The 15,649-nt window shown below is 39.2% G+C and overlaps 1 protein-coding gene across 4 annotated transcripts in view; it reads left to right on the top strand.

The window, feature by feature from the left end:
- The window catches only part of LOC128695792 (vitellogenin-like), a 37,403-nt gene extending 22,135 nt beyond the window's left edge, over window positions 1–15,268 (top strand). For 2 of the 4 annotated variants that reach the window (XM_053786634.2, XM_053786633.2), the window contains exons 3-15: window positions 1,397–1,578; window positions 3,302–4,399; window positions 4,497–4,644; window positions 4,866–6,611; window positions 7,489–7,734; window positions 8,094–8,254; window positions 8,433–9,034; window positions 9,338–9,710; window positions 10,237–10,911; window positions 11,136–11,654; window positions 12,070–12,442; window positions 13,228–13,505; window positions 13,691–15,268. In XM_053786634.2, the coding sequence (XP_053642609.1) occupies window positions 1,397–1,578; window positions 3,302–4,399; window positions 4,497–4,644; window positions 4,866–6,611; window positions 7,489–7,734; window positions 8,094–8,254; window positions 8,433–9,034; window positions 9,338–9,710; window positions 10,237–10,911; window positions 11,136–11,654; window positions 12,070–12,442; window positions 13,228–13,505; window positions 13,691–14,692 (7,403 nt within the window). In that variant the 3' untranslated portion in view covers window positions 14,693–15,268. The remainder of the gene's footprint in view (window positions 1–1,396; window positions 1,579–3,301; window positions 4,400–4,496; window positions 4,645–4,865; window positions 6,612–7,488; window positions 7,735–8,093; window positions 8,255–8,432; window positions 9,035–9,337; window positions 9,711–10,236; window positions 10,912–11,135; window positions 11,655–12,069; window positions 12,443–13,227; window positions 13,506–13,690) is intronic. The other 2 variants (XM_053786636.2, XM_053786635.2) reach the window with 2 other exon arrangements.
- Window positions 15,269–15,649: the final 381 nt, after the last annotated feature.

Here is a 15,649-nt window from a genome sequence, read left to right as displayed (position 1 = left end):
TCTTATACATGGTTACAGTCATGAACAAATTACAAAGTAATGAACCACTGATACGTCCACACCTGGTCACAATTGTAATGAGTTATAAATACAAATATTAAGTGGATCATACACCCACACTAGCGCGCGCGCGCACATACACACACGAGGGCGCACGCACGGACATGTGCACACGAGCGTACAAATATATGCATACACACAAGGACGCACACCCACACACACACACCCACACACACACACACCAACACCCACACACACACACCCTCACACACACCCACACACACACCCTCACACACACCCACACACACACCCACACACACACACCCACACACACACACACACACACACACACACCCACACACGCACACACACACCCACACACGCACACACACACCCACACACGCACACACACACACACACACGCACACACACACACACACACACGCACACACACACACACCCTCACACACACCCGCACACACCCTCACACACACCCACACACACACACACACACACACACACACACACACACACACACACACACACACACACACACACACACACACACACACACACACACACACGAAGTGAATGTTTTCAGATATTTGTAAGTTGACGTGTCAGCGGATGGATTTATGAAGGATGAGGTTAACCATAGCAATGATGAAGGAAAAAAAAGGTGAGTGGTGCGTTGAGGTATATGTGGAGACAAAAAACATTATCTATGGAGGCAAAGAAGGGAATGTATGAAAATATAGTGGTATCAACACTCTTATATGGGTGTGAAGCTTGGGTTGTAAATGCTGCAGTGAGGAGGCGGTTGGAGGCGGTGGAGATGTCCTGTTTAAGGGCAATGTGTGTGTAAATATTATGCAGAGAATTCAAAGTGTGGAAATTAGAAAGTGTGGAGTTTATAAAAGTATTAGTCAGAGGGCTGAAGAGGGTTTGTTGAGGTGGTTTGGTCATTTAGAGAGAATGGATCAAAGTAGAATGACATGGAGAGCGTATAAATCTGTAGGGGAAGGAAGGCGGGGTAGGGGTCGTCCTCGAGAAGGTTTTTCAATGGGTGGGTATATGAATGATCTAAACAGCTTCAACGATTTTGTATTAGGCGTTCTAGGTTAATCAAAGTTTACGTATAACGGCCTCTGTTACAAACGGCGTTTGTAACCCTATAGTTTCTGTTGAAGTTGGAGGACGGAATGAATCTATAAACTCAGTATTCATGATTACAATCTTACCCCTACAACTATATCGGTCCATTATCAGGTCCATTATCAGGTAGTCACCTCATACTTATCCTGTTGGTGGTATTCAAAACATTACAGAGGCACATCATGGGTCCGGGGAGTAGGCCCGAACGGATTCAGCGCTTTATATAAATATTTCATTTCAGATGCTGCCAGGTTCCTGGAGAGGAACCCACTCTTGGTGGCGGTGATCGACGGCAGAGTTCAGCATGTGTGTAGTCATCCTGACGACGAGACTTGGTCCATCAACATTAAGAAGGGCGTCGCCTCAGCCTTCCAGAACTCACTCCCATCTTTTTCCGCCATTTCAGGAATGATTATTACTGAGGTACTACTGTTACTACTACTAATAATTATAATAATCATACTACTAATAACGGAGGTATGCAGTAATACATGTAAGTTATGAAATACGCCGCATGATTTTTCAATATTGAAGATAAGGTGTATTTTTTAAATATTAGTTATATCGATGCAGTTGAGAATTCTCAGTATAATTCTCAGGTATAATTCTCAGTTATCTATCAACCAGATATCTACGTCTGTCTGCAGGAGCAAGCAAGCAATGTGGGATTTAAACTGAGAAAGATCGCTGATTTTATAATAAAAAAAATAATCTAATCAGGTAAATGTAAACTCGGTAATCATAATGCACATTTATATAATGATGGATCTTGAATATATTGAAAGGAGCAGGTATAAGAAAATTCGTTTCTCAGGGTAGAGCCTTCGGCTCAAAAGATTTGATCCTGAGGGGTAGAGACGTGGAAATGTTAGTTTAAACCTGTTGCCTATGTTCACGTATACAGTGAGTAGGCTTTACCCGCATCCTGGGGAATAGATGGAGCGGGGAAAGGGAAGGTTGTAGTATACCCTAGATTGTGCTATGCTTTGAAATACGCCACGGCGGGATAACAGCAGATTTAGGACTCACATGTTGAAGACAGGAGTTATTAAAAAAAAATATGTTTTCAGTTGACAGAGTGATTTATTTTAACTCTTCTTTCTGTTTACCATTTCGCCACCACAAAGTAATATTGTTTATTGTTTAGAGTCCGTAATCTCTCTCTCCTTGCAATAACATTCGTATCAGTATCTCGTTATCTTTAAGAACTCATTCGTTGCATTTACTTATCTTTTAAAGTGTTCTCTTCATTGATCTTCCACCATTTCTTACACCATTATCAGTAAGCCATCATATTCTCTCCTGTTGGATTCCATCATGTTCCCTTTTCATGTACGCCTCAGGCGAGAGGTTTCGTGTAATGTCCATTCACAGGTCTTTTTCTCTTTCCGAATCTATTAGTTTCCTGGTAAGCTTCACCTGTTTTCGTCGTTACTTTTCATTTACTGCAGTCGAATTTTAGTAGACACTTGTTGCTCTTTAATATAGCTTGATCAGATCTTCCCGCAGCATTCTTCTTTGTAGATTCGCCGGTAAAATCGCTCGGCCCAGGCCTTTTCCAAATTTTCCAAGTGGTGGCCCGGCCTTGGCTCCCTTTCGCGGGAGTGTCTCAGACCAATGTCTGCCATGGGAGGAGGTACATGTACCTCCTCGTCTTCTGGGACTAGCTGTCCCCAGGCTTAGCCCCATTCCCCGCCCCCACGGGGCTCGGAGGGAAAAGCTAGGAACTTTGGGCTGCCACAAACCCTGTCCACACTGGGCTCGAAGGGTGTGGCAGCAGCATAGCAGCAGACGATGCCAGGAGGTGCAAAGGCAGCAAGCGCTACAGGATCCTTTTGGAGTCATCGCCAGCTTTGGACATAACGTCCGAGCGCTGGGGAAGCTCAAGAATGCCTTTTGCTGTGAGTGTTGTTGCTAGTTCCCGTAGCAGCCCACAGTTACCGTCCTTATTATTCTCAGTTAAAGTATTCTTGAATGGTGGTTAATAGCCTATATGCAGCCTTAATGGCCTTCCTATAGTCGATAGGATTTCAACCCAATTAACCAACCAACTCAGAACAACAATTCATACACACAAATAAGGTATGTTTTTCATCTGGGTTGTTTAAAATTTGCATGCTAATTCTTACTAATCATCTATCAACAGACAGACGTAGTAGGAAAATGCCCAACGCGATATGAAGTAGAAAGTGAAGGAGAGAAAGTTACTGTGAAGAAGAAGAAGAATCATCGGCTCTGCAAGGAACGTTACCCCACCCCTGCTAAGACCCAAGTGCCCTGGCTCAGAGGTCCTTTGCCACTGGCAGTGTCTGAGTCTACGTGCATACAAGAAATTAGGAATGGACTCTACTTCACCATCACTTGTGAGGATATGAACGTGGTCCGACCTAGTTATGGTAGCTATAAACATGTCGAAGCCAAACAGGAGTCTGTCTTCAGATATCTCTCAGGAACCAGCGAGCAGTTTGCTACCGATTTTACAGTACCTCTAGATAATATGGTCCGCAAGAGCCTCTTGTATGATCATGAATCACTCAAGAAAGACCCGTCCTTAGTAGCCCAGTTGGATCATATTATGAGCCAGATTTGTAAGAAAACAAAAGATGCTGTTGAACGTGATGTTGCTACTCTGGTGACTAAGGCTGTGCATCTCCTACGTCGTGTGCCTGAAGAGGCTGTGGAACAAACTTTAAATAAAATTAGAAGAGAACATTTTTGTCAAGGTAATAGGAAACTCGAGAGCATCTATTTAGATATTGTTGCATTCGTTTACGACTCTGGTGGTGTAAGAGTTATTGTGAATGAGCTTCTGAATGGACAAATTACAGGATTTCGTGCTGTCCTCTATGCTGCGGCTCTCTACCTCCAGCCTCGTCCATGTATCCATGCTATAGAGGCTTTGATGCCTCTGTTTGAATCTTCCCAATCTTCTAACTATATTACCTTAGCTGCTGCTTCCATGGTGAACAATTATTGTCGTCACAATAGTAACTGTCATGATGAAGAACCAGTTAGGAGTCTGGCTGAAGCCTTAAGTAATAAGCTTCACTACCAGTGTGCTCCCTCTAGCGCAGATGAGATTCGGGAGGAAGCATTAACAACTCTCAAGGCTCTAGGGAACATGGGTGTGATGGCACCAAATGTAGTTAAATCAATTTTGAAGTGCTTGAAGACGGAGAACATCAGTACCAGGATCCGAGTTGCAGTTGTTCAAGCCTTCAGGCAGGCAAATTGCAACCAGCCCGTAAGTAATTCTCCAAAGTATCACTCATGCTGAAAAAATGTTTACATATATACATCAGATTTAAATTATTGTTTATTTATCCTCCATATTAAAATAGGTGACCAAGCAGCTCATGAGTATAGCAGTTGATCCCACTGAGACTACTGAAGTTCGTATTGCATCTTACATCGTAGCAATTTCCTGCGCACTAGATGAGGATATTAAGAACATTATTACGAAGATATCTAAGGAGAAAAACACTCAAGGTATTCCCTGCTTTATGATTAACTACATATGATCGTAAATTTGGTATTATATAATTTAACTTTGATATTCATCATCCTTTGTAAAAAAAAACACGAGAGCAATATCATACGTATATATCCAGTGTTTGCTTTGCCTATAACACAAAAGCTTCCATTTTATCTGTAATATTACAGCATTACATTAAGTAAACGTTGCTATATTTTTATTTTATATATTTCAGTTCGTGCATTTATCCTGAGTCATCTGCACAATATTCAACAGTCCAATTCTCCTGAAAAAGAGAAACTGAGATACTATTTGTCAAATATCGCCATTCCCAGAAATTTTAAGACAGACATCAGAAAATATTCTCGCAACATAGATCTGTCTTACTTCTCCCAGTCTTTGGGCATTGGCGCTGGTTTAGAGTCCAACATCATCTACGCCCCGGGATCCTTTATCCCTCGCTCCATTGACTTCAACCTCTCTGCTGCCTTAGAAGGATTCTCAATGAACATTGGCGAAGTTGGCGTTCGATTTGAAGGTTTAGAACCAGTCATTGAGGAAGTGTTTGGTCCCGATGGTTACTTACATAAGGCTTCTAGCGTGAACTTTTTTGAATATTTAATTTCAATATTCAAAAATAATGAGGGCGTAAACATGATGTCCCTGGATCGCTCTACTGGAAAGAAAATATCAACTGAATTTTCTGCGATATCAAACTTTTTAAACAAGATATATGATGGAGCTAAGATGAAAGTTCCTAGAGCTGATATATTTGCACGTATTCTGGGACAAGACATATATTTTGTTTCTTTAACGTCAAACCTTAAAGATGTTATAAAACAATATGTGGTAAATGTTCTTCCCTCATATCTTGAAGAATTTATTAAACAAATGATGAACCTTGAGACTGAGTCTGCTCGCACAGCTCAGGTTTCACTAGACTACATTTTCCCTACCATCCAAGGTACACCTGTCAAGATGAAATTAAAGGGAATTGGAGTGTTTGGAATGACTATAGTGTCTAAACTTAATTTATCCGACTTATTAAACTTCAAAATTTCTAACAACACAATGAAGATCATTCCAAGCTTATCTTTGCAAGCAAAGGCTTTTGTTGGATTTGATTGTTTTCTTGGAAAACTTGGCCTCGAGATGAACAGTACAGGTTCAAGCAGCACTGGTGTTTTACTTAAAATTAGAGATAAGAACAGTAGAGAGCAGGAGCTTCACTTAGAACTCCCAGAGAAAATGGAACTAATTAATATAAAGAGTGAGGTATATTTAATAAAAAGTATCGAAGGTACACCAGACACCAAGGTGACACCATCCTCATTGCGAGACATTAGAGTGACACATCAGTCATGTGTTACCAGTCTTGAACCCATGTTGGGTCTCGAGTTCTGTTATGAACTGCAAGTACCTGATATCTTTCGCAGTAATGTCCTACCTCTAGGTGCACCGTCTATTGCCAAGGTGTATATTCAGAAGGCTGAAGCTTCCATAAAAGGATACCTCATAAATACTGTCACTCAAACTATGAGAGGTAGTAAAATGTTGACTGCAAAAATTGAAACAATAGGGTCCAGGACATCAAGGATGGTTGATGTAACACTCTCTTGCACTAAGCAAGAGCAGACCTACTTAGTCTCTACCACGCTTGAGTCTTCCTCTGTCAGCAGCGGCTTATGGACCACCATTACCAACAACGAAGATCAAACAGACATCGAAGCTTTTGCAAAATACAGATCGAGAGAAACCGAGATGACCAAGGGGGTGAAAGTACATTATAAAACAGTGTCATCGTTGGCTAAGGAGGAATATGAATTGAAAATGCATATCGGAAGAAACAGGGATTTTTATCCTGCATCACAGATTCTGGAGGGCAAGTTCATAAAAAAGTTCAGAGAGCCTGAAAATTCATATGATATTTTACTAAGAACGAAGAATGACTTCAGGAATTACTTTGATTTTAATTTTGAGGGTAAGTAACATTTTCTCTTTAAAATCTTTTGCCAAAGATAATCACTGTAAAGGATAAGTACATTCAAATGTATAGCTAAAGTAGCGAGAGAATCAAAGACCAATCCAAAGGGGTTTCTTTCAGGTATATAGGAATAAGATTAGGGAAGAGATAAAAACCACTTAAATGTAATTCAGATCATCGTACATAGTAACAAAGAAATATGTACCATTTTTAAAACTTATTTCCTCTCTGTTCTTACACAAGAAGACATAAACGAGATCCCCGAAATCAATAACTATACTGGTTAGGACGAAAATAATTACGAAGTATTAGTCACCAGCGACATCGTCTTTAGACAACTAGATAGACTGAGGCCGAGAAAGTCACCGGGCCCTGATGAGGTGTTTTCAAGGATTCTAAAGGAATGTAAGGAGGAATTTAGCAAACTATTATTAGGCTTCTTCAACAGATGACCACAAACGGGTATAGTACTAAATAAGTGGAGAATGGCAAATGTGATACCCATTTATAAAGCGGGAGATAGGTCCTAATCGATGCAGCTCGAAATTACCTTGATCGAGTTCGCAGTAAAGCTGATAGAATTCTTAGCTTCTTATGAAGAGGTATAAATACTTAAAAATATTTAAATGCACTGGAAAATATACAGAATATATCAGAAACTTTTACTACGAAGATAGGCAGAACGCACCGAATTTGCATTCCCTGGAAAGACAAAATTATGGGAGATGTAACTGAAGTGTGTCTTGATTGTGATCCCAAGGTTCTTTCCTTTATCTCTTAAGACATTCTCACCTAGGCTGTGGGTGTGGGTTTTGCATATAATCATAAATATACATTATTCATACATAATACAATTAAAATAATTCTTGTGCAGTTGGAATTAATGTGCTGCACACCTCCTCATATGTTCTGCTGCCAACGAAGATTAAGAAGTTCGAATTTCACACCGGTGTTGGAGGCTGGCAAGTCACCTCCTACATGCGCCATACAAGAGACTCATTCCTCATGGCTGAGTATTCATCTGCTTTTAAGTTAGTACGAAGACATGGCGACTTAATATCTGTTGAAGCCACCCACTCAATACGGAGCACTGATGACCCCATCAGCACTACGCTTATTGGTGAGTTATCCGTCGCTTTGTTCATAGTATCAGTATTACACAATTCTACTTCGTTTGCTGTTGAACTCCCACTGATATGCCCTCAAAATAAAGGATCTGCAGGCAACTAATACTTTCTTAGTATAATTTACGTGTAAACATACTTCCTGGTGTGTCTGTACGATACAATTTTTATTTCTGTATGGGGTATAAATAATGTAGTTTACATGTACTAAAATACTGGTAAGCACAAAATTAAGTCACTAGTATGTACTGCATTACGGGCAAGAATTTAAGCTTCTGTCCGCTGTATGTGGGGGTAAGGTGGGTTTATTGTGGGGTTGTTGCATATTCTGTCTCATTTCCTAAGTTTACTTCAGCCAGAATTGGTAGTGATGGATATAAAGCTTCTAGTGACTTATTATATGGTGAGTACAAAATGGGCTTGACTATGCAGGCTGTGCGCATCCACGACAACAACAAAATCCTTCATTTGGACGTCTTTTTCAGCCTTATGGAAGAATACAAAGCCAAACTGGAGGTAAGTGGAGAGAAAAGAAGCAACAATAACAAGTTCTGTTATTCTAGAAATGCATTGTTACACTTTCATATGTACACTCACACAGTGAAATTACAATTTGAAATGCAAAACTCTTCCCTATTATTCAAATAGCAGTAATATTGAACATTTAGTTAATGAAAACAAACTTTCTTTGCAGTTAGATATTCCGGAATACATAAGAGCCATCAAATTTGAGAGCAAGATCGAAGTGCTAGGACCATATCGTTATTTGTTCGCGGCTGCGTTCAAGCACGGTACCTCAGTTATTATGCAGGTAGAGGGTCCACTACTAGTCTTGATCACCCAGGCTGTTGTGCACCTCCAAGCTCATATTATGGTTGATGCTCTCCCCAGTGGACTTGTCAGAATTTCCACAATCATTATCTCTGCCAGAAATAAGCAACAATTTTCCTTCGAATTAAAGAACCATCGTGAATCGCTATTCGATATAGACTTTAATCTAGGTCTCGAGTCACCTCAAAAGACATCCATTGAATCTAAATTATACATAACGGAAATAATTCAACATAAGCTCGAAATAGTCATAAAGAATAATATTGCTTATTATAATATGAATACGGTATTGTTGACAAATACTTCATGGGCTCGACGAGTGAAGAGTTTTGTTGACGTTGACATGGAGCACCAGCGAGTGACTGGTGAGTTATACTGGGACAGTGATCGCAACTCGAGCAAGAAGGTGAGCTGCGACGCCACGCTAGTCACAAGCTCCTCCATTCCCACACAAGCCTCAGTCCAGTAAGCCTTCCTTACCTTACCTCTTCCATGTTTTTCAGTCACCTCTCCCATGACGTTCACAGAAAATAATCGAAAAAAATTAAATATCAGTTTCATCTATTTTAATATGGTCAGATGATCAGTAAATTGTGGTAAATGTCCAAGAACATAAATAATGTATTACTCCATGTTCATAAAGTGTTTATAGAATGCAAGTTTATTCAGAATCCGTTTTTTCCACATTTAATATTAGGCAGATTATCTTTACTCTATTCTTGTTTCCGATACGATCAGATCATCTAATCACAAGGTTTCTTATTGCAGTGGAAGCGTAACCTACATGGGATTGACTTACAGTTATAAGACTGAAGTAAATGCAGCCAGCCACTGCCCCTTATTATGTGGAATGAACATCGAGGTAACTACACCAACTCAGGCAATGTTCATGGTAAGCGCAAGTAACGAAGTTCATCGTCAAGCCTCTGACACGAGGATGAACACCCTCGTTCACTACAAGAGCTTGGAGAATAAACACTACCACTTGACCAGTATCTTAGATTTGAAAGAGCTTGATAATCAACACAGTTTTCAGTTTGAGTCTGAGATACATTTCATGTCACCAGAAGATGAGAACACGACTCTTAAAGCAGAGGTTGAAACACTCATTACATCCCAGGAGCAAGCTGCTTTCTTAAAGGTAAATATTTAAAAATTTTCTCTAAGTATTGTAGACACATTTATCTAAGAAAATAAAAACTAGCACCACTGTGATTTTGTGAAGCCAATAAAAATTAGTAAGGTGTTCATGAAACACAAGTACTCCAGCATGCAAAGATGTTCAACAAGCCTAATGATTGAAAATAATCTTGATATACGGTGTTCCTTTTGTTACAATGTAAGATGCATATGCTTTTTGACCTTATTGAACTTGACACGTCTCTGAATATACTACTACTACTACTACTAATAATAATAATAATAACTCAAGATATTATGTATAAAACATTTTATCACTATCTAATGATGTTTTCAAGGACAGTTTGTGTTGGGTAGGGAAAGGTTAATGTATCTTATAAAAATGTAACGAAAAGTTCATGTGAGAAAGTACTTTAATTTTTTTTACGACGAAACGACATTTATTGGAGACTTAGTGAGGTCGCAGGACTCAGTGAAAAGGCTAAACATAATTAATTAATATATAAAATACCTTTCTTTTCACGTAGTTAAGTCTCAGGACGTCAGTAGTGGAGCCGTCTCTGGTTATTGATTTTGAAGCGAGAAACAAAGTGGATTCCTCCAGTGGCAGGTGTATGGTGGGAGGGAGTCCACCTCTTACCCTCTTCAGCTGGGACATGTTACTGCACCAGGAAGGCGGAATTAGATCTCTGAATTGTGGAATTGATATGACAGTTGTTAAGGATGAAGTGAATCTACTCTTTCAATTAATTAATTCTCAAAGATCCCCGTACATAAATAAGTTCACTAGAAATGGTACCTACCTCTTGAGTTACCAAGAAGCTACACCAGGAAGCCACTCTCTCCTTCTTCAATTTCCCTCCCGCACAATGCAGGCTGAAGCAGAATACTCTTCTTCGGAGTTCACTCTAAGGTTGTACCCTAAAAAGCATGAAAGCGAGTCCAAATATGAGCTCACGGCCATAAAGAATCACTTCATTAATGATACGCAATACAACTTCACATATGAAGGTCGTCTCAATCATCCTAGCTTCAGTAAAAACATGATATTTAATATTCAGCACAGTGGTGAGCACAACGTTCTTCGGGGCAAGGTTGAGCTGGATGTATTCCCCGACCCAGAAAACATGTTTATAGCTACTCTCGAGTCATTCAGACCATCACCAGACAGTATGAAGGTCGTGGTTCACTTAACATCAGCCGTAAGCATTTAACACATTATTATTATTACTGCTTAGGGAGTTACAGTAATTTAGTTTTGCTGATTTTTTTAATTGAAAAAGGCCTAACTAAAAGAATAAGGTACAGAAATATTAAAAAAAATGTCTTTGAAACCATGTTTTGAGAACAATGATCCTGAAAATTTAAGACGAGCTAAGCAATAAAATATCCAAGAATTCCTCAACAAAAAGCCTTTATTTTTCAGTTACTGAAGGAGAGTCCCATGGTCACTATAATGGCAGCTTATGCTTCGCATACAGTTTGCTTTGATGTGAAGTTCCAGAAGACTCCCTCGTCGCCAGAATTATTCCAAGTTTTGGCTAAATACGATAAAATACCTACCGGAGATGCAACACTGGCTTTCCGTGTGGTGAGCGAGGAAGTTGCAGTGGTAGATATCGCTGGTGTGGCGACGCCAGATGATCCTGAGTGTGACGGCTTCATTGTCAAGGCTGTGACTCACAATTTTCCACTCGGAAGTTATGACATTCACGCCAAACTCTGTAGACCATTCTTCATCGAGTTAATTTCCAGCAAACGAGGCGGCGAGATTTACCTCCTCAAGGTTGGAAACCAGAATTGGAAGACCTGGGAAGCGAGCCTATCTGTGCTTGCAACCGAGGAGTCTGATGAAACCAGGATCATGATAGGGCGCTTCTTGCTAGCTTCACCCATGATGATAACTGCTGACATTGGCTTGAATCCCAATTACGGCCAAGTAAAGGTGAGGTGCAACACAAACGATGCTTTTTAAGACTACATTAAAAAAAAATTGCAGGTGCCTTCCATATACTAAATAAATAATATGGTATGTGTAGATTATTCTGTAATCATTATTTTCGGGGAATTAGATAGGCCTAACCTACTATTAGTGCAATATTGAGAACATTAGTGGTTGCTGATACACTGCAATAACAGTACATCAAATGTTTTGTCATATCTGAACATTCAACATTACTGAGAGTGAAAATCATCGATTTGTTTGTTTTCCAGAATACGTACCTTAAGCGGCTGATACATTTTCTTCACACTGCTTTTTTGTTCATATTTCTTTGTTTACATTTTTTGTTCATGCTGCCTTTTGTTCATATTGTTTCTTAGTACTGTTTCTCTGTTCATTGTTTACTTGTCGCTGACAGTTAGCAGTGTTCGAGGAGCTGGATAACGTATTAAACTGGTGCACACTGTGGGTGAAGAAGCTTTACCATGACGTTGTAGCAGATCTCCACGATGGCAGCACCTCCCCGAGGCACCGTTTACTCGTGCTTGTGCAGGAAACTAAGAAGGAATTGGTTCTCATTTACCGTGACCTGGTGAGTGATGATCTAGCTCCTGGCACTGACCTGGTGGGTGCGCTGCTGGGTGGTGCCTGGACACAGGCCGTGTGGCAGGCTTACCTGCTGGTGTTCATGGAGGTGGCCCAGCTGCAGCACTACTGCGAGGCTGTTCTCTCTAAGCTGATCGACGACATATACTCTGAGTGCTACCACGCTATTCAGTTGACAACACAAGGTACAGTACTCAGGGCTACTTTGGGCTAGTAGCCAAGAGGTCTGTGATTTGTGCATGTGCTCACCGATTTGTTTGCAAGTTGGGTGCTGGTTCGTGTGTGTGTGTGGGTGTGCAATTATACATTATTTATGTATTATTTTTGATATGCTTTACTTATTTATGGCTTCAAGAGTACAACTGTGCTCAGTTGTTCGTGTTCTCCGGCCTTTTATTTTTAGTATATAATAATTTATTTTGAAACGTGCATTAAAAGCAATCGAATTAGATTTCATAGATAATTTGCATTTGTTGTCACTCGTCTCTCTTGAAAGAGTATGTTAATGTTTCAACCAAAACTTGTAATCATGAGTCACATGAGACGTTTTGAATATGAAAATGAATCATTTTCTGAAAATCGTCTTTCTTTTTTTGTTAATTAATATATTTTATATATTTATCCTAGGGTAAAACTTTTCATTTAAAAATGTTGGCAGGTGGCGGGTAAATAATAAAAAAAATTATGGAACAAACAGTGATTCTTCGACAGCCATTTCGACATTTAAGAAAAGAGTTAAACCCGTATGGGTATTCAGCATAAGAAGTGATGAAGGTTCGATTATCCTTCTGTTAATAGCTAAATTTATAGCCTACCAACTTACCTAATATAAATCAGGCCAAATGACATTTGAGAGAAGTAGTGCCGTAGGGCATTGAGCACTGCATTTGCAAAAACTGTTCTTGCAATAATTTATTTGAACGTTTAGTATAAAATAAACATTCCACATTTATCTTACTTTTCTTCCAAGTTTTGGTGAAGGCTGCACGTTGTGTGGAGTCTGGTGAGGTGCCAGAGGCCGTGCATCACCTAGTGGAACACATGCAAGAGACTAGCCTCTTCCGGATGCTCAAAACTGAAGTAGAGACCTTAGTTGAGCGATACCCGGAGGAGTATGATGCCATTCAGCAGGGGGTGGACAAGGTGAAGCATACCCTCCAGCATGATCTTGACGAAATTCGCGTAAAATTCATCAGCACTGTAACTGTCAGCAAATACTTAACGTGGATAAATAAATATCTTGATTTGGTAGGTAGCGCAGGAAAAGAGGGCAGAAAATAGATTTTTATGTGCATGCTTTGTATTATAAATATAAATTTTAATGTGTATTTTTTATTTAATCGAAATGTTATATGATCAGATTTTGAAGCATTAAAGATACGTCCTACATGCCTGATAAGTAAATGTAGTATGATTTTTATCTTTTATTTCAGGAAGGAGGAATTACTGATTTAAGGAACGAAATTATTCGAATCTTTATCAAAAACCTTTTAATTAAGGTCAACATTCATGATGGTCATTTGCAGGCGAATATTCCTCTGCCTTATCCAACATTTTCAATCAGTCAAGCAGCAGAAGCATTGTCATCAAATCCCCTGAAAAGTCTTGATAAAATAGTGTCATGGCCATTCTATGCCTTTCCTGTAAACATAAATAATTGTATCTGGGCATACTACACGTTGCTGCCCCGCCACAAGACAGACTTGCTGCCTCCTTACAACCGCACAGCCATGGTTGTCAGTGACACAGAGATTCTTACTTTTGATGGCGCTCTGCTTCGTGCACCTCGTTCACCGTGCCAGGTTGTCTTGGCTGTATATGCCAACAACAAGCTTACCATGGCCCATCCACAACCCGCAGCCCCAGCACATATCACCTTCTCTACTGGCTCCACTACCGTGTCTATTAAGCCAGACTTCAGTGTTAACATCAACGGGCAAGAGATGAGCAGACAGCGAACAACTGCAGGTGAAGTCACTGTTCACAAGACCTCCCGAGAAGTCAATATAATTTTACCTTTCATGACAGTCCGAGTATTCCGCCAAGAACGTGTGGTATCCGTGGACGTGTCTGGCTGGATCTTCAGTCACATTGCAGGTCTTCTAGGGACTTATGATGGTGAAATTGGTAATGACTGGTTTACACCATCGGGAACGAATGCTTCCAGCCTTCAGGAGCTGGTGTCATCTTGGCAAGAGGACAAGCAGTGCCGAACACCTACCATCTCTCCCTTCAACTATAAGAGTATCACAGTAAGAAAAGTTGTGAAGTGTCAGGCACTTCTGGGAGTTCGCTCCAGATGCTCCTTTGTGGTTCATCCAGAATCCTTCGTTAAAATGTGCCACGCCGCCCGTCAGCCCTGTGACGTTGCCCAAGCCTACCACATCATCTGCTCTAACAAGGGTGTGAATAGACTGTTTTCATATATTTGCTAGGTTTCGTGCATTGTTGTACTGATATTTGAGGCATGAATTATTAAAAATAAGCACGTACACATTCATATTCTTGCTTGTTTCATGTACGATATATAAAATAAGCAATGAGAGCATTGTTGTATAATTTGTACTATAAAATTATGATATATTTAATAATATACATTTTGTTAATTGATAACTAGTGTTTAAATGTTATTTTTATTAATCTTTAATCAGAGGGAAGGACTAAACCCGTAGGGGTCACATTATGCTTGGGATATGGGGAACAATCAGGATTGATCCAAGTGTAGGGATAAGTCCAGTTCCTTGGATCAAGAGCACATCACCAGCATTAAGGCACCTCTGTTTAAATCTGCTTATCGTATAAAGACAAATTGTTGAAATAAATTTTTCGCTTCAGTCCTCCAGGAATACAATTCAACAGATTTCTTGGTCTTAGCAGGGTTAACCTAGTATATATATTAATAATTTTCTACCAGTGGATAAATATAATTATATGCTTATTTAATTACTATATAAATTTATAATTGTCTGGTAAAATCATGTGGAATAAACGAATAAAGTCTATAATGGAAACTAAGATTATTTTCGTTTCTCCAGAAATAGAGAACAAAAAGGTACAATACTGTGACTGGAATAATACACAAATAACCAGCACATAGAAGAGAGGCGCTTACGACAACGTTTCTGTCCGACTTGGAACATTTAATGTGATTATACATACACACACACACACATTATATATATATATATATATATATATATATATATATATATATATATATATATATATATATATATATATATATATATATACATAATATATATATATATATATATATATATATATATATATATATATATATATATATATATATATATATATATATATATATATATATATATACATAATATATATATATTATATATATATATATATATATATATATATATATA

Source organism: Cherax quadricarinatus, chromosome 41 (genome assembly GCF_038502225.1).
Source record: "Cherax quadricarinatus isolate ZL_2023a chromosome 41, ASM3850222v1, whole genome shotgun sequence".
Lineage (NCBI taxonomy): Eukaryota > Metazoa > Arthropoda > Malacostraca > Decapoda > Parastacidae > Cherax > Cherax quadricarinatus.
Note: the sequence above shows the minus strand (reverse complement) of the source record. Positions and strands in the feature narration are given on the sequence as shown.